A 22,986-nucleotide genomic window follows, 5' to 3' on the forward strand; every position below is an offset into this window, starting at 1 on the left:
AAACTTAATACTACTCCCTCCGTCCGAAAATACTTGTCATCAAAATGGATAAAAAGAGATATATCTAGAACTAAAATAACATGATGTATCATGAACCAAGCAGTAGTTGGATAGTTAGAGGGACAGTGGTATTCCCAGCCCAGCAGGGTTCAAGTCCTCTTAAAGCATTGCTACGGAAGAAGTCCAAGAAGTCAACTTAGTCGTAGGTGTTAATTTTATATCTTGTAATGATCCTGCCATAGTTCTAGATGCATCATCTTTTATCCATTTCGATGACAAGTACTTCCGGACGAAGGGAGTACTTTTTATTTTCTTGCATCAACTTTAATAAAGATGGATGTGTGCATCACAATAATGCAGAGGCTGGAGATTTCAAACTCCTTTAAAGGGCAGCCCAGTGCATGTAGCTCCCCCTTGCGCAGGGTTCGGGGAAGGATTCGACCACTTTAGGTCTATTATACGCAGCCTTTTCCTACATTTCTGTAAGAGGCTGTTTTCAGGACTTGAACCCGTGACCTGATGGTCACAAGGTAGCGGCTTTACCACTGCGCCAAGGCTCCCCTTCTTCAAACTCCTTTCTAAAAAAAATCTTATGCTAAAAGGCCAAGATGCCATGGTTATGCAACAAAACAGTTGGCAGATCAAAAGGAATTTAAGCTCTTAAAATTATTCTTAAAGGATACTCTACATGAATTTAGAGCCCCGGGACATCCTGTTTTGTAAAAGCATTACAAAGCAATAAATTATACAAATAAATTGAGTAGGCTTACATAAATCATCATCATCATCATCATCAAGGTGTTACATCAAGCCGTGTTTTCTTCCTAATTGATATTACAGTATGGATATTTATACTTCATCAAACACTAGAGGAATACAATACATATATAAACCTTGATTTAACATGATACTCCATCCATCCGAAAATAAGTGACTCAACTTTGTACTAGCTTTAGTATAAAGTTAGTACAAAGTTGAGTCACTTATTTTGGGATGGAGGGAGTATTTGTTAAGAATGCAATGTCCAAGACATGTTGGCATATCCATTACTAATTTAGTTAACCATTTTTTACTGGATTTTAAAGCTGCTTCTCATGTATTATTTCTCGTGGAATAATGCTCTTATAGGTGGACTGGGCCCTCATGTATTTTTGTTTGGTCACCTATTTCAGGACTGGATACATATATCCGTTGCGTTTGTTCTTGGGATCACAGTCATCATTGTTTATGTTGTGTTTGCTGTAACAAGTAGAGGAACATTGAAACTAAAGTTTGATGGATCAGGAGAGAGTCACTGGATTTTGATGTACAGTCGATGCTGCCCAGGGGGCAAAGATGTTTATGTTGTGCTTCGACGTTGTCCCAGTACTGTGAGTGGAATCATCCCACTCGTAGTGGCACGATCTTTCCCTACACAAAAGTCTCTTAAAAGATTCATGGCTTAAACAAGTACTCCTAAGTGGCAGATGCTTGGTCACGGTCAGATCAGAACTATCGATAAAATTGCTAAAATAGTGGTACGCATGACTAGAAAAAAGTTCCTAGTCAGAACACAGAATCGCAAGCATGTTAGAGAAAACTGTGGGGAGCATATACGATCAGGAGCGAACAGGAGTGCACCGTACTGCAGCCCCTTTACGTCATATACACTAGATAATCAAAAGGCGGGCACATACATATGGTCGGAGCAGAGCTTACTGGCAGGTGGCAGCCACTTCAGTTCCATTCCACTCCGGCCTTCGCAGCAGCTTAACCACACTATATAGTACTCCAGCGCTGACAGACAGGATGCCATCGTCAAATGCCTGCACAGATTCAACCAAGTAATCATAATGTGCAGATGAAACTAGCAACACTACAACTCGCTTAAAATCAGAAGAGTATATGTACATGCACAAAATATGCTGCCCTGCAGGCTACCTACTAAAGAATTATTACCTGTGAAGTGAAGAGTCTCGACTTAGTACCAACACGTGACCTTTCAATGCGCTAGCAAGATACACCAAACTTTATTTGCTTCCTAAGAATACTCTGTCACAATGTTCCCTTTGTCACCTATTACTCTGGGACGATTTACATATGTCTTCACAGAGGACACCACTTTAGTCACCACGGCTGTTATGACCGGCCAGATCTATGGCCGCCGGGGGCCCACTGGACAGGCTTAAGGCCCAAATTATCTTAGTTTATTTTCAGATTATGATTATATATACAAGCTGTAAGACTATTTTAATGATTAAGCAATAAGACTATTCTATTGCCCGGCTCCCAGAGGAGCCGGAACCCTAAACCCTAGCTCTCTCTCCTGCGCCGCCGCCACCCAGCCAGAAGGACGGCGCCTCACCGCCAGCCGCCGCGTTCTAGCCCACGCCCCGCTCCCTCCTTTCCCTACCACCTACGATCTAGAGGAGCCCGAACCCTAGCTCCTAACACCTTGGTATCAGCCAACTCTGGTTCGACCATGTCATCCTCACCATCATCGCCGTCGCTGCCCGTGACCACCACCGCCGCGTCAGCGCCCCTCGCCACGGGGTCGCTGGTCCTCCCGTCCGCGTCGCTGGACCTCATCCCCGGCGCGTCACCCGGCCATCCGCCGGCCCCCATCACCACTACGCCGCTGTCGCCATCAACTCTACCGGCCCACTACACCCCGGAGGCCATGGCGGGGGTCCTCAACGACTTGGTCGTCGCGGTCCAGGGCATCCGGCTCTTCCTGGCCAGCCCGTACGGACCGCCACAGCCGCCCCCGCCGCCTGCGCCCTCCGGGCCGCCGACGCTTCTGTGGCACTCGGTGCCTGCCGCGCTCGCCGGCGGCTACCCGGCGCTACAACAGCCGGCCGCTCCAGCGCCGGCCTGGCCACACTGGCCCGCGCCAGCACCCGCGGGATCGGCCGCGTCCGCCCCAACCCTGTGGCCGGTCTGGTCTGCCTCGACCCCCTCCGCGCCGGCTGCGCCAGCCCCCACGCCGTCCCCACCGCCTACCGCCGGCCTGAGTCAAGACCCTTCCGGGGGGCTTCCGATCCAGCAGGTGCGGTTTCCACCGTCGCCCTCTCCGATTCCGGCTTGGCTCACCGGATCGTCGCCACCGCCGGTCTACACGGAGGCCGGCAAACCGGCGGTGCCCACGCTACAGTTCGGCGCGCCGTCCTCGGCCCTTCGCATCGACGAACCGGTGGGCACTGGCGCATCGACCCCGACACCACCTCGCTTTGCCCGGATCGACTTTGCCACGTATGATGGCTCGGAGGACCCTCTTAACTGGTTAAACCAGTGTGATCAGTTCTTCCGGGGACAGCGCACACCCGCGTCCGAGCGCACTTGGCTCGCGTCATACCACCTCCGGGGTGCCGCCCAGACATGGTACTACGCCCTCGAGCAGGACGAGGGCGACATGCCCCCCTGGGATCGTTTCCGCGAGCTGTGTCTCCTTCGCTTCAGTCCGCCACGGCGCGGCAGCCGCTTGTCCGAGCTGGGCCGCCTACCCTTCACCTCCATGGTCCAGGATTTCGCCGACCGCTTCCAGGCTCTGGCGTGTCACGCACCGGGGGTGACAGCACTACAGCGGGCTGAGCTTTTCGTCGGCGGCCTTCCCGACCACATCCGCGTGGACGTCGAGATGAAGGGACCCCAGGACCTGCAGACGGCCATGTACTACGCTCGGGTGTTCGAGCAGCGCGCCCAGGCCTTAACACGGCCCGCACCACCTCGGGGGAGCCGAGTGCCTCCACGACCACCGCCGGCCGCGCCGGCCGCACCAGCTTCTGCAGCCGCCTCACCGACGGCCACTCCGGCCGCGACGCGGCCCTTCCGGCGCCTCTCGCAGGCCGAGCAGCTCGAGCGCCGCCGCCTGGGGCTGTGCTTTAACTGTGATGTGCCCTATGCCCCGGGCCATGTCTGCCCGCGCATCTTCTACTTGGAGACAGTCGACGAGACCGAGGATGCTGCCACCGACGAGGGACTCGGCGACCCAGCCGCCGCCGAGGTCGCGCCGGCACCCGCGCCTGCGCCGGCTACGGCCCTTGTCGTCTCCCTCCACACGTTGGCCGGCATCCGCAATGAGCGGACTATGCTTATTCCGGTCACGATCCACGGCGAGACTCTGGTGGCTCTCTTAGACACGGGCTCTACACATAACTTCCTTCCGGAGGCTACTATGCGGCGCCTTGCCCTACAATCGACGGGAGGGGAGCAGCTGCGGGTCACCGTCGCTAATGGCGACCGCCTTCGATGCCATGGGCTCGCTCGGGGCGTTCCCATTACTATCGGCGACGAGCACTTCACCATCACATGTGCCGACATCGACTTGGGCTGCTTCGACTTCATCCTCGGCGTCGACTTTTTGCGGACTCTCGGCCCCATCCTTTGGGACTTCGACGCCCTGACGATGACCTTCTGGCGCCTCGGCCGCCGCATCCGATGGGAGGGCGTTGGCGGCACCCCGGCGTCGCCCCCATTCCAGCTAGCCGCGGCCACCACGGAGGCCGAGCATCCGCTGCTGGATCACCTCCTGCAGCAGCACGGTGATCTTTTTGCGGAACCCCAGGGCCTTCCGCCGGCCCGGGTCTACGACCACCGTATTCATCTCCTGCCGGGCTCGGCTCCGGTGGCAGTACGACCCTACCGGTACCCTCAGTTGCAGAAGGACGAGTTGGAGCGGCAGTGCGCCATCATGCTTGCCGCGGGCATTATCTGTATCTCTACATCACCCTTTACGGTGCCGGTCCTCCTCGTCCATAAGTCGGACGGAACTTGGCGTTTCTGCATCGACTACCGCGCCCTTAATGCTCTCACACTTAAGGATAAGTTTCCTATTCCGGTGGTCGATGAACTCCTGGATGAGCTACATGGTGCGCGCTTCTTCACCAAACTGGACCTCCGGTCGGGGTATCATCAGGTGCGCATGCATCCCGACGACATCGCCAAGACGGCGTTCCGGACCCATCACGGCCACTTCGAGTTCTTGGTGATGCCCTTTGGCCTCGCCAACGCCCCGGCGACATTTCAGGCCTTGATGAACGATGTCCTCCGGCCCTACTTACGTCGGTTTGTGCTCGTTTTCTTTGATGACATTCTTATCTACAGCGCCTCTTGGGCAGAGCACCTCCAGCATGTGGCCATCGTCTTCAACAAGCTTCGGGCGCATCATCTTCATCTTAAGCGCTCGAAGTGCTCGTTCGGGACACCTTCGGTCGCTTACCTCGGCCGAGGGTGTGGCCATGGACGCCGACAAGGTGGCGGCCGTCGCCGCCTGGCCCATTCCGCAGTCTCCGCGGGCTCTTCGCGGCTTCCTTGGTCTTGTCGGGTACTACCGGAAGTTCATCCGGGAGTTTGGCCTTATCGCGGCCCCGCTCACGCGTCTCCTCTGCCGCGACGCCTTCTCTTGGGATACGGAGGCCACTTCAGCGTTCGAGGCCCTCAAGGGGGCCCTCATGACGGGACCCGTACTACAGATGCCGGACTTCGACTTTCCCTTCACCGTCGACTGCGACGCTTCCGGTGAGGGGTTTGGTGCGGTCTTGCACCAGGGCGATGGACCCCTCGCTTTCTTCAGCCGCCCCTTTGCTGCTCGCCATCTTAAATTGGCGGCGTATGAGCGTGAGCTCATTGGGTTGGTGCAGGCAGTACGCCATTGGCGGCCCTATCTTTGGGGCCGTTCCTTCCAGATCCGCACGGACCACTACAGCCTCAAGTTCATGCTGGATCAGAGGCTCTCGACGGTTCCCCAGCACCAGTGGATCAGTAAACTATTTGGCTTTGATTTTACCGTCGAGTACCGGCCGGGTCGCGTCAACACCGTCGCCGACGCCCTATCTCGGCGTGACGCCGATGTGGACGATGGGGCGGCGGAAGGGGCTGCCTTCTGCATCATCACCGGGCCCTCTTTCGCCCTCTACACCGACATTCGCCGGGCGAACGCTGCCGCGGCCGACGCCCTCCTCCTGCAGCAACAGCTGGCGGCGGGCGAGCTAGAGGAGCCGTGGCGTCTAGCCGACGGCCTGCTTCTCCACGGGCGCCGCGTCTTCGTTCCGGACCACGACGATCTTCGTCAGCAGGTGCTGCGTCTCGCCCACTCGGCGGGCCATGAGGGCATGCAGAAGACGCTACATCACCTCCGCGCCGACTTCTACATTCCAGGTGACCGTGCCCTGGTCCGCGACTGGGTACGTTCTTGTGTGACGTGCCAGCGCAACAAAACGGAGACCCTGCGACCAGCTGGTATGCTTCAGCCCTTGGAGGTCCCGTCTCAGGTTTGGGCGGACATCTCCATGGACTTCATCGAGGGCCTTCCCAAGGTGGGCGGCAAGTCTGTCATTCTCACGGTGGTCGACCGCTTCTCCAAGTATGCTCATTTCATCGCCCTTGGCCATCCATATTCAGCGGCATCTGTCGCGCGGGCCTTCTTCGATGGCATTGTCCGTCTCCACGGGTTTCCTTCTTCGATCGTCAGTGATCGAGATCCTGTGTTCACGGGTCATGTATGGCGCGACCTCTTCCAACTGGAAGGCGTGAAGCTCCGCCTGAGTACCGCCTTCCACCCTCAGACAGATGGCCAGTCGGAGATCGTTAACAAGGTGATTGCCATGTATTTGCGTTGTGTTACAGGTGATCGCCCTCGCGCATGGGTGGACTGGCTCTCGTGGGCAGAGTACTGCTACAACACCTCTTACCACTCTGCCCTCCGTGCTACGCCCTTTGAGGTGGTGTATGGCCGGCCGCCCCCGCCGATTCTGCCGGTTGATCCAGCCTCGGCACGGACCGAGGCAGCCGGGGCTCTTTTGAGGAGCCGTGATGAGATGCTTGCGGAGGTCTAGCAACGACTCCTCCAGGCCCAGCAGTTGGCCAAACGATACTATGATGGCCACCATCGCGAGGCGGAGTTCGCGGTGGGTGATTGGGTCTGGCTGCGTCTACTTCATCGCTCTACGCAGTCGTTGGACCCCGCGCGAGGAAGAAGCTCGGTCCTCGCTATGCCGGTCCCTTTGCTATCCTGGAACACATTGGCAAAGTGGCGTACCGTCTTCAGCTTCCGGCAGGTGCACGGATCCATGATGTCTTCCATGTCGGGCTGCTCAAGCCTTTCTGCGGCGATCCACCCGCGGCACCACCGGCGCTTCCGCCGCTCGCGGACGGGCGTCTCCTTCCTGCACCAGAGAAGGCGCTGAAGGCTCAGCTGCGCCGAGGCTCCTGGTACGTGTTGATTCGGTGGGCTGGACTACCAGAGGAGGACGCTACTTGGGAGCAACGCAGGAGTTCCGCCAGCACTACCCACACTTTCAGCTCGAGGACGAGCTGTTTGCGCAGGCGGGGAGAGATGTTATGACCGGCCAGGTCTATGGCCGCCGGGGGCCCACTGGGCAGGCTTAAGGCCCAAGTTATCTTAGTTTATTTTCAGATTATGATTATATATACAAGTTGTAAGACTATTTTGAGGATTAAGCAATAAGACTATTCTATTGCCCGGCTCCCAGAGGAGCCGGAACCCTAAACCCTAGCTCTCTCTCTCCTGCGCCGCCGCCACCCAGCCGCAAGGACGGCGCCTCACCGCCGGCCGCCGTATTCTAGCCCACGCCCCGCTCCCTCCTTTCCCTACCACCTACGATCTAGAGGAGCCCGAACCCTAGATCCTAACAACGGCCGATAGGAATAGATGTTACCAAAGAACTCTATCTCCTTCAGCTTCAGAAGGTTCTCAAGACCAGAGATCCCGTGCTTGGGTTCCTGTAGGAATGACAATGTAAGCCTTTCAAGACACGGCACAGAACCATCCTTGAAGCACACCTTGTCAATGTTCTCCAAGTTGTCAATAACCAATAGCTTGACTTTCAAAAATTTACCTTGCGGGAATATGAGGCAGTCATCGGCATATGATTTGTGATACAGCTTGAGGCAGAGCAGACTTGGCAGATCTCCAAGGACGTCTATGGCGTCAGCGTGGAGCCCGTTGTTGCGAAGAGTAAACGTCGAGACGTTTCTAAGTGATGCTGCCCACAGAGGCAAGCGCTCCAGCTTGCCCGTCAGGCCAAAGCTTGTAACCAAGAGAGGGGGTGACTCCACTGAAGATAGCATTTCCTCCGATGAGATGCTTCCATCTCCATCAAATATTTGAATGGAAAGCGAGCGCACAGAGCCTGGCAAATTTCTTAATGATTCCAGACAAGGTTTCCAGTTTACCTCTACCCCATGGAAGAGAACATTCAGCTTCTTTAGATTTCTTAACAAGCTTATCTCCTGGAACACTGATGGGTCCTTTTTTATCTCTATATGGCATACTGATTGAAGGGATGCCATGTTCATGAGAACCCCAGGTGTCATTTCTAGACCAGAGGATCTTCTGAAGGACTTCACACTACCTGTCCTAGTAAGATGTGTCTTATGTCCAACTAACAAATGCTTCAGACGTACCAGGCTCTTGGCACTACTTGGTAGCTTCTTGATAAGTGTTTCTCTGATATCTAGTGTCTCCAAGTAATTTAGATGACCTATGAATCTCGGCAATTTGGAAATACTGGTATTTCTGAGGCTTAGGTATTTCAGTTGGAAAAAATTACAGATACAGTCTAAATCCTTGTTGCTCAAGCAGCTACTGCCTTGCATATCCAACACTCTTAACAGCCGCAAGTGTGCGAAGAAGAATGGGATTTCCTCCATGGAAGGTGACATTCTAAATGTGCGAACATGAGCTACACTAGCACTTGTTCTCTGCACTAAGTGGCTACTGCTCTGGAAGGAGAGGCGCCGGATTTTGTCATGGGAGTCCAGTGTGGTTCCATTTTCACAGAAGTAGGATGCAAAGTTCTCCTCAAGTGACTTGGACATGATGACTTCAACCATTATATCATGAACTCGACAGCTTCTCACCTTACCACTCCAATCAATTTTCACAGGATGCACCATGCTTCTGGCGACGAACTCATCAAAGTATCTTTCAGCAACCTCCTCCATACTAAGTCCATGTTTTGCGGTGACAAATCCTTCGGCTATCCACATTCTCACCAAAGGTCCCCTCTTGATCACATAATTTTGAGGAAAGATACTTAGATACAAGAAGCAAGCCTTCAGATGGTATGGCAGATCATTGTAACTCAAAGATAAGACTAGCTTTGTCCCTTCCAGAGTTGGATTTATTTCAAGTTCAGAGCCCAAGTTATCAGAAACCTTCTGCCACTCTTGTTTGGTTCTGTTTGGTTTGCTAGCGAGAAGGCTACCAATGCTGACTATGGCTAATGGTAACCCCCCACATTTCTTGAGTATGACATTTGAAACTTCTTCCAACTCATTGTTTGGCAATCCATCTACTAAGCCAAAGATCCTCTTGAAGAATAGCTCACGTGATGCAATCTCAGATAGGCATTGAATTTTGTAAATCCGATCTTGGGAATGACAACAACATGTATTAGCGACATCCTCGTTCCTGGTGGTCACTATAATTCTGCTTCCTTTTTCATTGTTAGGAAACACACATCTGATGTTCTCCCATGCTGATGAAGTCCATATGTCATCAAGAATCACAATGTACCTACAATATGAAGTTCACAATACTAAAGTCACTGGACAATATTTTAGAATCAAAACATCCAGTATTCAGGAGATGGAGCACATGGATATAAAAATGAAGTACAATTAATTGGAATATAATTTTTATCCAGAGCTACTTAATGCAAAATAACAAACACAACAGGTAACAGAGATATATGAACGATACAGCCCAGAAGATTTGAACACCAAATAAAGAGAGGTCTTTATGTGGTTTTAGAGTTTAATGATCAAAACTACACTCTGAGTAGGGGCTAAGGGATAAAAATTACTCCTTTTCCCTAAACTATATTAGTAACTAAGCGTACTCACGTCCAAGGACTATACCATCATCAAAAAAATTGATAGATTTAGTTTTGGACACTAACTAGTCATGTCCAAAGAGCAGAGGCCAGGCTATCATGCCATGGATTCACTCGACCAGGGAAAAGAAAAGGAAACTTTCTTTTAACTCGAGGAACATGTGCTCCCTCCGGGTTTTTTACTTCGCATATTAGTTTTGTCTTAAGTAAAATTTGTAAATTTTGACCAAATTTATATTAGAAAATCTCAGCACCTACAATATCAAATCATAGACATGTTTGTTAGGACAATAAGAACATTGCTTAATAACGAAAAGAAAAAGAACATTAAAATTGCCTTCAATCCTTCATTGCTTATGACGATTGAGGAGAGCCATGTGCAGAGTGGACCAATATCGTGCTAGGCCGTGTGTATCATCAGCATAATGACGTCACATGCTTAAGGCTACTAAGGCCTTATACAATGCAGGGTGCTTACGGGAGATGGTTAGAAAATAAACTAGTGTTTCTTTAAGCACCGGTGTTTATTTGTAGAGGGTAGATGCTTAATTAGGTGCCTCTCCTGTAGAAATAGACACTGGTGCTTCTGAAAAACCTGATTTATTTTTTTAAGCACCTAGCATTGTAGGTCCTGTGAACAAAGAGTGGTGAACCAGATATCAATTGGGTGAAAAAGGAACTCATCTTCTCCCGATGCAAACACAGCCACACCTATCTTCTGAAACATCCGTCCAGGACAATCTCGAGGGCATCTCGAAGGGAAAATCCTCAATTGTCCACCCCATTTTCCCATTTTGTGGACAAACGGACAACGGGGGGTGGAGACTTTACCATGGTAATACAAGGGATTCCCCCATTTGTGCACACATTTCATCGAGCAATCGGTGTGCGCCATTGAGCGTCGACCGGGATGAGCAATGATAAGGCCACGCCGCCACAGGCATTGCCTTGCACGTCGCGGTACCAGCACACCACTGGCATGCCGTCATCATCTCCCCGGCGAGCATGCCCTCCGCCAGCCCCCACAGAGCACGCACAGCAGCACATGTAGCAGCAAGCAAGCACAGCAGCTGAGGACGAGCCCGTCCTCGTCCATGCCGGGGAGGCCGTCGCCACCGCGCGGCGCACACCCAGTCCGGACGACCCAGTGGATGCGGCTGACTCGCGCGTAGCGCACACCCAGCTCGGCCTTCGGCCTCCTCCCGCGCGAGCAGCACGGCCACGCCCCGCGCACGCGGCACGCCTGCGAAGTGCTCGACCTCCCATGGAAGCATGGAGCTGCCACGGGCGATCTGGGACGAGCGCGTCCAGCTGCGCGGCGCAGCTCGCGATCGCGACCTGCTCGACGAGGGACGACGACCGGTCACAGGAGCATCGCCTCGCAGCCGCTAATGCCGGAGCCCCGCCTCCAAGCCCCCCACGGCCAGTCAGACGCCTAGGTCCTCGTCCGATTCGAGCTCCGCATCACCGGCGTTGGCGCGTCGAGCTCGGCAGGACGAGGGGCCGCCTGCGGGAGGGGATATGGTGGCCCGCGGCACGGGCTCCGGCGATGCGCGGGCCGGCCGCGAGGTCGTGGGCGTCGCTGTCAGGTTGGGGCTGCGGGGGAGAGCCGGAGTATAGCTGGCCAAACGGGCCGGGCCAAACAGGCCAGCCCGCGAGCACGCCGGCCCGGCCCGCCATGGGCCAGGCACAGCACGGGCTAAATGGGTCGTGCTCGGCACGTGGCACGCCTTAGGTCGTGCCTGGGCCTGGAGCCTGGGCACACGGGCCGGCACTGCACGGCCCGCTTATTTTTTATATAATTTTTAAATCAATACATATGTTATATGTATACCTAAAATATAGTCTAATAGGTCTAAAAATCAGTCCAACATGCTGAAAATGTGCAGCCCAACATGCTAAACGGGCCAACAGGCCGGCCCATTATCAGGTCGTGCCTGGGCCAAGGAGCAGCGCCCGTGGGCCGGCACGTCGCGACCCGACTATTAAACGTGTCACGGCGGGCCGTGCCGGGCCAAGCACGACTAGCACGGGCCGGGCCGGGCCGGCCCGTTTGGCCAGGCCTTAGCCGGAGAGGGAAGGTGAGGCCGGGTCGTGAGGCCTGAGTGGACCGTGGCTGAGCGGAGAAACAAATTGGGAAATGGGCCGTCGGCTGAAATTCGTTACTAAGATTTTTTTTAGCCCATATATTGGGAGCCACTGGCTGTAGTGAACGATTTTTTTCTAGAGGTTTATATAGAAGCAACTAGTTGGCGAGCGCATTTTTGGGAGGCTCGCAGTGATCAGTGTTGCGCGCTCTCAGCCGTCGTCACGTATAGCGCTTTGGATACTTCCTCCAAATTTTTTCGCAAACGTTTTCAGTTTTTTAAATTGTTTTCTTTTTTTGCCTTTTGGTTTTTCATTGGTCTTCTTTAGCTTTTGCATCAATTTTTTTTTCAAAAACACTCTTTTTGTGTGAAAAAGGCATTTTTTTGCTTTTGCGAGAGCCACGGTTTTGCTTTTGCGAGAGGCACAGTCATGCTTCTCGGAAACAAAAAACGTGTTTTATGATATTTTTTTCCCTTTCGGCCGAGGTATGGTTTTGCTTTCGCGAGGGGCACGACCGTGCCTCTCAGAAAAAAACCGCGTTTACTGTTTTCTTTTCTTCCGCGAGAGGCACGGTTGTGCTTTCGCGGTTGTGCCTCTCGGAAAGGGAAAACACATTTTTTTCTTCCGTGAGAGGCACGGTTGTGCTTTCGCGAGAGATACAGCCGTACCTCTCGGAAACGAAAAAAAATGCTCTCTATGTTTTTTCTTCCGCGAGAGGCACGATTGTGATTTCGCGAAAGGCACGGTCGTGCCTCTTCCAGAAAGAGAAAAAACCGTGGTCCCGGGTTGTTTTTTTTTTTAGAAAAAAGACTTCGTCAAAACCCATCAACATGGGATCTAATTTTGAAAATCTTGATGCGAGGAATCCAATGATGAAAATGATTCGAGATTTGGACGCACGGTTTAAGAGATAAGACGTTTTGAATAAACAAATCTATGAATAAAGGGAAAACTCCCAGGTTGCGACAAGTGATGCACATGCAGCGCGTCACCTGTCACAACGTGGGGAGGTGGGAGTGATCTTTGCAAGGAGTACACCATAATTAGTGATTTCGGGTTTTTATTGTCTTTAGTCGATTTAAATAATTTTAGAAAATTTTGACCATTTTTTATTGTAAATACTTTTAAAATATAAAGATATTTTGAAAAACAATTCAAAAAGAAAGGGAACATTTTTTAAGAGGTGGATATTCTTGGAAGAAATTAACATTTTTTGAAATTTTGTAAACATTTTTTTGGACTGTGTGAGCATTTAAAAATGAAGAAGCAAAACCGGTAAAGAAAAAAAATGAAAAAAGGGGCTCGAAAACTTCTAGAAGGTTCCCATAATTGGTTTCCTATAGAAGCTACAACAGTTAATATCACGGAACCTCACTATACCCTGATCCGGAGATGAAGGTGGTAACATGTGGAAGATGGAAGACAAAACGTTTTCTTGGGGTGACATGGATGATTGGGTGGTGGATTCCATCACGAATGGGGCGAAGCCTTGTGATAGCGGTGGTGGTGATGGCGGTGTTGGAGACATCGTTGGTGGTGTCAGTCGTGGACATGGTCGCGGTGGTGGTGGTGATGGTGGACATGGCCAAGGCGATGGTGGTGGCCACGAAAATGCCTTTGTTTATTGACTTGGATGTTAGGTCGCCGTGAAGTGTTGTACTCGTCCTTAGGGCTTAACGTTATGAACTTTTTGTGAACTTCATGTATGTCAGATCTTGTGAATATCATATACTTACCATGTGTCATGAACTTTATGTATGTGAAATGTTATGAATGTCCTTATGATATGTCGTGAACAAAAGTATGTGTTGTGAACTTTATGTATGCCAAATTTACTAAAAACAAGAAATTTCAGTACACGACGCCTTGGTAACAAACATGCTATCTATCATGGTGCCTCGGGAAGGAAGAACAGAGGCATGGTCGGGTTTCAATTATAATTGTCTTGAAACTATTTCAACTAAATTAATACCTCTTTCGTCAAAAAATAAGTGCCGCTGATTTAATACAAATTTATTCAAATATAAGTGTCGCTGATTTAATACAACTTTGTACTCCCTCCGTCCCATAATATAAAAGTGTTTTTTACACTACACTAATGTGAGATTAATGAGTTGGGTATATGTGAGTTGGAGGGTTTATGCGAGGATCTCGTTCCTGTGAACCTTCTACATGAGGAGACCTTGGAAGAAGAGGGGCATGCGGCCACTCTGTCATCACCTGTAGGTCTCGGCGAGGACACTAGTTATGCGGACTGTATGATCCTCCCTCAGGCACCAACGCGTAAACGGCAAAAAAAGGTGTATGGCCTTTCTGCGGTGCGTCGAAGTGCTAGGCTTAAGTTTAAGAAAAAAATTCATGACGATTCATGAGAGACATTTTTTGGAATAGCAGAGGTCTAAGGGACTTGGCTAAGCGTAGGTTTTTGGCGGATGCCTCTCGGGATTACAAACTTGATTTTATTGCGTTGTTAGAGACTGGTAGGGATAATTTTACTGCGCAATTTCTTGGAACGATCTCAGGTGGTCTTGACTTTGATTGGCATTGTTTGCCACCTCGGGGCGGATCCTCCTCGGTGTCAATTGCGAGTCTCTGGAAGTGCTAGATGTATTATGAGGGGAATTTGCAGTTAAGTTCCATGTGCGGTCGAAAACTGACGGGTTCAGGTGGGCTTTAGTGGCTGCGTATGGTGCGGCACAGCCTGAGCTAAAACCGGACTTCCTCACAGATTTAGTTAGGATTTGTGGGGATGACAACCTACCTATTCTCGTTGGTGGTGACTTTAACATTATTAGAAGACGAGAAGAGAAAAATAATGACAATTTTGATGGCAGATGCTCTTTCATGTTTAATGCGATTATTGAAAGCCTGGACCTGCGAGAGATTGATCTCACGGGGAGGCAATTTACTTGGGCAAATACTCTTCCAAATCCGACGTATGAAAAACTTGATAGAATCCTCACAAGTATAGAGTGGGAACAAAAATTTCCTCTAGTGACGGTGCAGGCATTACAGAGGGGGATATCTGATCATACACCCCTTCTTGTGGACTCTGGTGAGGCGGCTCACCAAGGAAACAAGAATGTTTTCTCTTTTGAAACTGCGTGGTTCAAGAGAGAGGATTACCTTGAGTTGATCACAAGGGAATGGGCGGCGAAACAAAGGGGAGAGTCAAATATTGATCGGTGGCAGTATAAGATTCGACATCTTAGACAGTTCTTGAGAGGATGGGCTAAGAACAATAGTGGTGTTTACAGAAAAGAGAAAGAAAGATTGTCAAAGGTTATCAATGACCTTGACATAAAAGCTGAAAGCACTGCGGTGGATATGGATGAGCGAGTGTCTAAAAGAGAAGCTGAGGTTAGTTTGGCAAAGCTTCTTAGAGAAGAGGAATTGAAGTGGGCACTTAGAGCGAAAGTGCGCTAGGTTGTTCAAGGTGATAACAATACTCAGTTTTTCCATATGATTGCCAACGGGAAACATAGGAAAAAGAGAATCATTCAACTTGAACAAGATGAGGGTACGATTGTTGGTCATGAAAATTATAAAATGTATATCACCAACTATTTTAAGAATCTGTTTGGGGCCCTAGCTGAGAATTATGTCGCCCTCGATGAGAGCATGGTGGACGACATTCCTCAACTGAGGGATGAAGAGAACGAAGTGATCACTGCACCTTTTTCTGAGAAGGAGGTGTTTGACGCGATATCCCAAATGGAAAATAATAAGGCACCTGGTCCGGATGGATTCCCAGATGAGTTTTATAAGAAATGTTGGGGTATTATTAAAGGCGACTTGATGCCCATGTTCCAGGATCTGTTTAATGGCCACCTTCGGCTTTTTAAGCTTAACTTTGGTACTATCACGTTGTTACCAAAGAAGGCGGAAGTAATTCACATTGAGCAATTCAGGCCGATATGTTTGCTCAATGTGAGCTTCAAGATTTTCACAAAGGTTGGCACAAACCGTCTGACTCAGATTGCCCATTATGTGGTACAACCAACCCAGACCGCCTTCATGCCAGGTCGACACATTCTTGAGGGAGTGGTCGTTCTCCATGAGACCTTGCACGAAATTCACTCGAAGAAGCTCGATGGAGTGGTCTTGAAAGTGGATTTTGAAAAGGCATACTGTTTGGGGTGTGAAATAGGCACGTTACCCTTCACGTATTTAGGGATTCCGATTCATCACCGCAAGCTCACTAATAAAGAATGGAAATGTATCGAGAATCAGTTTGAAAAGAGGCTGAGTTGCTGGAAGGGTAAACTTTTGTCTTATGGAGGAAGATTGATGCTTGTTAATTCTGTACTTACAAGTATGCCCATGTTCCCCCTCTCTTTCTTTGAAGTCCCGGTTGGGGTACGGAAAAGATTGAATTTTTATCGATCTAGATTCTTTTGGCAAATTGATGAGAATAAAAATAAGTATCGATTGGCAAAATGAGATGTAATTTGTAGACCAAAGGACCAGGGAGGCTTGGGAATTGAAAATTTGGAGGTGAAAATAGGTGTTTACTTAGCAAATGGCTATACCGTTTATCGATAGAAAGAGATGGAGTTTGGGCTCAGATATTGCGTAACAAATATCTCTATGCCAAAACACTAGCCTAGGTTACGGCAAAACCGTCTGGCTCACCGTTCTAAAAAGGGGTTATGAGGACGAAAGTAGCCTTCTTCAGCAGGACTAAATTTATCGTCGGGAATGGACGGGATACTAGATTATGGGAGGATACTTGGTTAGGCAATGCACCGCTGGCCTTGCAGTATCCATCCTTATACAACATTGCACAACGGAAAGAGGTGTTCGTTGCTACAGTGTTGGGTTCCATTCCGCTTAATATTCAGTTTAGGCGGTCTGTTATAGGTGAGCGTTGGGATAGATGGTTACATCTTGTGCATCGATTAATGGAGGTTAACATTTCGGATGTACCATACACTTTGCAATGGAAGCTTTCCAGGTCAGGAGTCTTCTCGGTTAAATCCATGTACACGGATTTCATTAATACCGGGACTATCCCGAGGACAGTACATATTTGGAAAGTTAATTAAGGTGCCCTTGAAGATAAAAATATTTATGTGGTTTGTGCATAAGGGTGTCATTCTTACTAAAGATAACTTAGCTAAGCGTAAGTGGGAAGAAAGTAAAAGATGTTGCTTTTGTGATCAAGATGAAACAATAGAACATTTATTTATCAAATGTCCGCTTGCTAAATTGCTTTGGAAAACTATTCACGTTACTTTCAACATAACTCCACCTCTCACGATATCACACTTGTTTGATAACTGGTTGGCTGGAGTGAAGCCAAAGTCCGCGGCACATATCCGAGTGGGAGCATGTGCATTACTTTGGTCTTTATGGAATTATCGCAATGACGTTGCCTTCAACAGACAAACCATTACCAACTTTTTGCAGGTCATTTTCAGAGCGTCTACTTGGATCCGTACGTGGTCATTACTCAGCCGTGCGGACCACAGGGAGCATATGCATATTGGGTGCAGCCGATGGGAGATGGTTGCACGGGATACATACAACCGGTTTGGATGATGGTCCAATAATAAGATAGGCGTTCAGTCTCCTAGTCTTTATGGCGCCGGTTGTGATTTTTATTTTTGGCCGCTTGTGGCTTTTCTTTGTTTAGTAAGATCTTTGTTTCATGTTGAGACTTGTTGTTGGAACCTTTGGGAAACTTAATTTTAATAAATGGCTGTGTGCATAGAGATGCAGAGGCCAGGGGTACGCCTCCTTTTCGAAAAAGAAAAAAAAACTAATGTAAAAAACATTTTTATATTATGGAACAGATGAAATAGTAAATTTGTATTGAATCAGCTTATTTTAGGACGGGGAGAGCAATAAATAACTAGTAAATTATGATGATTGTGTACAAAATCTCGCTAAAACCGTAGCGCCACGAATATGCAAATTTTGTTTGTGTATACTAGTATGATATTTGCGTCCCTTGACAACAATTACCTAGGCAAAAGTAAGTTGAAAAAGCTAAATTACCGATCCATCTTACGGGCCTGTTCCGGGTGTAAAAGCAAAAACTGGTGTATTTTTTACAGCCCGAAAACGGCGTTCCAAGCACCTAGTCGAAGCCCAGCTGTTTTCTTTTACGGAGGGGATGTTTTACAGGTGTAATGGGCTGAAAAACGACATTCCAAGCAGGGCCTTAATGCCCAATAGTGCGTGACTTGGTCTCGGTCCACTGATGCGGATGTACGTACCTTTTGTCTTGCAGGTAAAGTTTGAGCTTGTTGGCCAGCAGCGCCGTTTCCCAGCTCTCCGCCCCGTGCAAGCTATCATCCATGGTATCGTCGCCGGCAGCCAGGCGCGGCCGCTGGATCAGTTCCCTGAGCATGTGCAGGAACAGCGCCCTGACGTTTAGCGTCTGCGACACGATGAGCAACGGGGAGCACTGAAAGTCAGCGCTCTTCACCCGCGGGTTCTCGCACACCATCCTCGCCAGCGTGGTCTTGCCGAGCCCACCGAACCCGACGACGGCGAGCACCCGGAGCCGCGCGTCGTCCTCCATCAGCCAGCCCACGAGCTCGTCCCTCGGCCCGTCGATGCCCACCAGCTGCGCCTCCTCGGTGAAGAGGGCGTGCAGCCGCGGGTCCAGGCGGCCGGAGACGCCGGAGCTGGACGCGTGGCTGCTGGCACGCCCGAGCGCCGTCTTTGGCGGCAGCACCCCGTACCTGGAACGCCGCTCGCCGGCGTCCCTGGCGCGAGTCTTCAGTTCTTGGAGCTGGGCCGCCATGCGCCGGTGACGGCGACCACCACCGCCTGATCCTAGCGTGGCGAGCAGACGGACAAAGCGGCGGAGGGACGCCATGACGGCGCCGCCGTCCCTGTCGAACGGCTGGCGGCCGCGGACGTAGTCGTCGATGCAGTCCTCGGCGTCGTAGGCGATCTCCCTCACCTGCTTCACCCAGACCCGGACCTGGTCGTCGTGGCCGTCGGACGATTCGGCCAGACTACGGAGGAAGGCGGTCATGCTCTCGAGCTCGTCCTTGATGTACTGGACCTCGCCGTGGAGGCGCTGCACCGGCCAGCTCTCCTGCGCGAGGAGGCCGCCGAGCTTGCACAGGAGGCCTCGCACGGCGCCCTCGGTCAAGCTGATGATTGCACCCTCCATTTTCCAAACTGCAGCTTCTACCTTCCAGCCAGTATATTTATAGCGCATTTAGCACTTGCTGTTTCTTTAAGGAAAGTAGCGCCTGGTTTTCAAGGCAACGTAACCACGCTCTGAAAAAATGTGCAATGTTACCAATCAAGGTGCGCGGATGGAGTGTGTGCTCGCGCATGCCACGTCGGAGCTGGACAAGCGAGACAAAAACGCACGCACCTGTGTATTGGCCAGAAAAATAGTGTCGTTCCCAAGTCTTCCTTCCCCAGATGCAGCCGCCGTCTTCTCCTCTTTCCCACGCGAGCTCTCTTCTATCCATGACCGGCCGGGCCAGCTAGGGTTACCACCCGTCTCTCCCTATCTATGACCGGATCCGCGGAGGTGGCCATCACATGCCATCTATTGACGGGCGAGGAAGGCTCATCGCAGCAACGACAACGGAGAGTTGCGGCCATCCACTGGCGACAAGTGGACTGCCCCCTCCCCCAACCCACTCTCCCCTGCGGCGGCTTCCTTCGCGCGCCCCGCCATGACCTCGCCATTTCGTTTGGATTTTGGGGGTGGTCTTCAAGCCGGACAGAGTCTGTCGATGGCGCCGACCTCGGCTGATCCATGGACGTTTTTTTTTTTTGCTCCTATTATGTGTGGATTTCGGGGGTGTACTTGCCCGTTGGATGCCATGTGTTTGTTTACACCATTTTCAGATTTAATAAGAATTAAGAAGAAGAGATTCAAGTGCTTGTACTCCCAAATCACGTATTGAAAATTCGTATAGTTTCCTGAACTTTTCCCTGAAAGTGTTATGTATTGTTTGACGTTTTCAGATGCAAGAGGCAGACCAACCAAGGACAACAGAACATGGTTTTCGCCAAGGCCTCGCTGGCGTTGCTGGCCGTGAGGGAAGCAACGTGCTCAGCAGTCCTATCCCTAACTTCATGATGATGCTTCTATTAAGTTCATGCAGTAACACAAATATTGTGTTTGTACCATGTATTGTTTGCTTGCCTACAAACAGATGGTTGGTGTGCCTCCTGTCTGTCGTACGGCGCCGCTACTCCGGCCACTGCGCCTTCAGGGAGGGGACTGCGCCGAGAGCTTCAAGGAGTTCAAGGCCAACAACATCCGTGGCACCTTCCCTGTCCTGCTCCAGATGGGCAATGTCCTCGTGTTCGGCGGCCATGTCCCCATCGTCAAGGTGCAAATCGATTGCCCAAATCAAATTGAATTGAACCAGATACGCCTATTGGTCATTTGATTTGTGAGATCTGATCCTATCTGTTTCCTGTTCTTTGCGCATAGTAGGTGGGGCGGATGGCTGGCCAGTTCACCAAGCTGAGGTCTGGTAACTTTGAAAAGAAGGATGGGGTTAAGCTGCCCAGTTACAGGAGAAAAAACGTCAAGGGCGACGCGTTTGATCTGAAGGGCCGTGTCTGTCCCAGATAGGATGATCAGGACGTACGCGTAGTCGGTGGCGATGCTCAACTTGCTGCGTGCTATCGCGACAGGAGGTTACATAACTATGAGGCGGGTCATCCAGTGGAACCTTGATTTCATGGATCACAATGAGCAGGGAGACAGGTGAGAAAAATTATGTCTTGCTATTGCAAATTTGTAGTAGAATTTTGTTGCGGTACGCTGTAGTTGTTGTCCTGTTTAAATATCCCCTATTGATTTTCTTGGGCATATCTCTTTATCATGATAAGGCAGGAGATAGGTGTTTATGTACTCTTATGTTCTTATTACTGGGACGATGTTCATCTAGTGGAATCTTATGAAAGCTTCTCGATGAATCAGATTCTTGATGCTCATTGGGGTGCCATGACTGACAGTGATGTAAGTTCTTGCATTCTTCTGTCATAGAGTTGTTCTGTCCAAGAGCCCTGAAGTGTACTTGAACACAAACTGATAAAATATGTTTGCATTGAACTAGAACTGCAACTTCAATACCCATTTCAAAAATAAGTGACATAATTTTGTTTCTTTAGCCTATAAGGGTTTTGGAACTTCTCATCATCTCTTATCCGACATTTTTCTAGCACGTTGTCTAATGTGTTGTTGAGACTCTAATTAGATGCATTAGTGATTTTCTTTTGAAGCATCACTACTGATTTTTAGAAGAATGCCCACCACGATTTGTCAAAATGACATGCTGAATGTGCTATGCGTTTTAGTAATGCCTCTTCTGATTTTCACCCAGAGTAATTCCGTTTAGTTACACCTTTACACTTTCCTAGATTTCTCCATCGAAGTTTTATGACATTTCTATTGATTCGGCTCTCTATTCCATAATAATTTCTGTAAAATGGCTTACACAGATTTTGCTTGAGCAAAATTTCACAGGCCCTCATCGTCATGTCAATCAAACTTTAATTGAGGAAATGCCAACAAAGGAGATGTTCCACAAGCACTGACAAACAGGCGAGTAGACAAACCAACGAGTAAGTTTATTTGTCAATGCAATGATGTTATGTCATCTAGGGTTATATTAGGAGGATCTTATGTCTGATGCTTACTTTTTTTTTAGTAGCTAATTGTACTTGACATGGGTGCTTTGATTGCTTGACAGTTGTACTTAAAAAGTCACATATTCTGATCCGCATGTCATTACATTCAATGGCGATATTCACGCTATTGTCGGGGCAGGTAGGAAGATATATAGATCTTGATTTTCATGAGCTCCAGTTCTATGGTTCTAAGCCTTTAGATGTTGTCAGTTTGTGAAGTTTATGACAATACCCTTTTTTGTGTGCTCTGTTTGACTGTTTGTTCTCATCTATTTGCCTTACATAAGATGCGCTAGGTGCATATCATGAAATATGAAGGGCCGATAGAAGCTCACTAATTGGCTGGAATTTGTGCAATTCTTCTTTTCTCTTTTGTAACTACACTTATAATTCATGCCCTGCTCCCTTTATGTTTCTTACCCTCAGACATCATTTTCAGTGCTGGACATTTTCTTGCGCCATGAGAGTGGTCTTTTGTGGATTTGCTATGCTGGTTCAGACGTTGTGAGCCTTCATCGAGCACACTGGCCTTGGGTGCGAGCGCCGGCAGCAACGGCATGAGGTAAGCAACCTTGATCAGTGTTGCGTTGTACATTTTGACATGCTTCCATGCAACAATCAGGTCCTGATCTTTCTATGCACCTACAAAGTGCACACCATCATATTGACAAATTATACGGTGTTTGTGCCATAATTTGTCAACTTGGATATGGACGGGTAGCAAGACAAAAGGATCAAAAGCCTGTACACATATGATTGGGACTAGCGAATTCACATATACAAATATGTTTCTAGAGCAAGGCTGAGAAGCTCCTCACCCACAACCATTTATCATTTTTAGTTAGTTATCACAAGGATGATGATTCAGAAGTTTCTAGGATGATGGGACTTGAGGCCAAACCATATATGTTTACTTTCAACTTCTCTTGTTGTTATTATACCTAAATTTTTCTTATATGTTCGCGTTTGAGCACTTGTGATCCTCATAATAGCAAGTTTGTCATAAATTCTAGAACCCCTTTGGAGGTTGAAGTCAGCAAAGATAGCGTATTCACCTATATTCAGATAATTCAAATAAATTTACATTAGTGCCATCAAGGATTACACTAGACGTGTCAATGTGGATAAGCAAGATAGGTGCGCACATGACCGCGTCAAGAGACGCGCCCGGGGCGCGTCCCAGCCACTAGTGTTTGTCAAACCAAGCATGATGTACTAGGTCCGTAATTTGTTTTTCCATCCTCTTGCTGGAAACTTCTCAGTGCGTCAGGATATCGCTATCACTAGTCGTCCTTAGGATGCTAAAGAACAATTTGTTTAGAGAGTGGAAATGGCATACTATTTGATCTTCTGAAAGGCCTACGAAATAATGGAATTAACTAATTGTCGTATCCCAATGATGCTTCGAGCTTAAGTCTAGTGGTAATAATAA

General features: G+C 49.5%; 1 protein-coding gene and 1 long non-coding RNA gene across 6 annotated transcripts; one reads left to right on the forward strand and one right to left on the reverse strand.

The window, feature by feature from the left end:
* Window positions 1-470: 470 nt before the first annotated feature.
* On the reverse strand, window positions 471-19,169 carry LOC125519889 (disease resistance protein Pik-2-like). Of its 3 annotated transcripts, XM_048684670.1 has the most exons (4): window positions 18,149-19,169; window positions 7,656-9,517; window positions 4,794-4,808; window positions 471-2,115 (listed from the first exon to the last, which is right to left on the reverse strand). In XM_048684670.1, exons 1-4 carry the CDS (start codon window positions 19,105-19,107, stop codon window positions 2,021-2,023), a joined length of 2,931 nt encoding a protein of 976 aa, XP_048540627.1. In that variant the 5' UTR covers window positions 19,108-19,169; the 3' UTR covers window positions 471-2,020. The 3 variants fall into 3 exon arrangements, with proteins under 3 accessions (XP_048540627.1, XP_048540626.1, XP_048540625.1); XM_048684669.1 differs by lacking the exon at window positions 4,794-4,808 and having other exon boundaries at window positions 481-1,805; window positions 7,836-9,517; window positions 18,149-19,163; XM_048684668.1 differs by lacking the exons at window positions 471-2,115; window positions 4,794-4,808 and having other exon boundaries at window positions 6,823-7,719; window positions 7,836-9,517; window positions 18,149-19,164.
* A 122-nt stretch (window positions 19,170-19,291) lies between these two features.
* LOC125519890 lies at window positions 19,292-22,694 on the forward strand. Of its 3 annotated transcripts, none has more exons than XR_007288361.1 (6): window positions 19,292-20,245; window positions 20,353-20,628; window positions 20,845-20,883; window positions 21,366-21,488; window positions 21,617-21,693; window positions 21,994-22,694. It is a non-coding gene; the product is annotated as an uncharacterized LOC125519890 (long non-coding RNA). The 3 variants fall into 3 exon arrangements; XR_007288359.1 differs by having other exon boundaries at window positions 21,391-21,488; window positions 21,994-22,684; XR_007288360.1 differs by lacking the exon at window positions 21,617-21,693 and having other exon boundaries at window positions 21,391-21,488; window positions 21,994-22,683.
* The last annotated feature ends 292 nt before the right edge of the window (window positions 22,695-22,986 follow it).

The sequence above is a fragment of the Triticum urartu genome, chromosome 7 (assembly GCF_003073215.2).
Source record: "Triticum urartu cultivar G1812 chromosome 7, Tu2.1, whole genome shotgun sequence".
Lineage (NCBI taxonomy): Eukaryota > Viridiplantae > Streptophyta > Magnoliopsida > Poales > Poaceae > Triticum > Triticum urartu.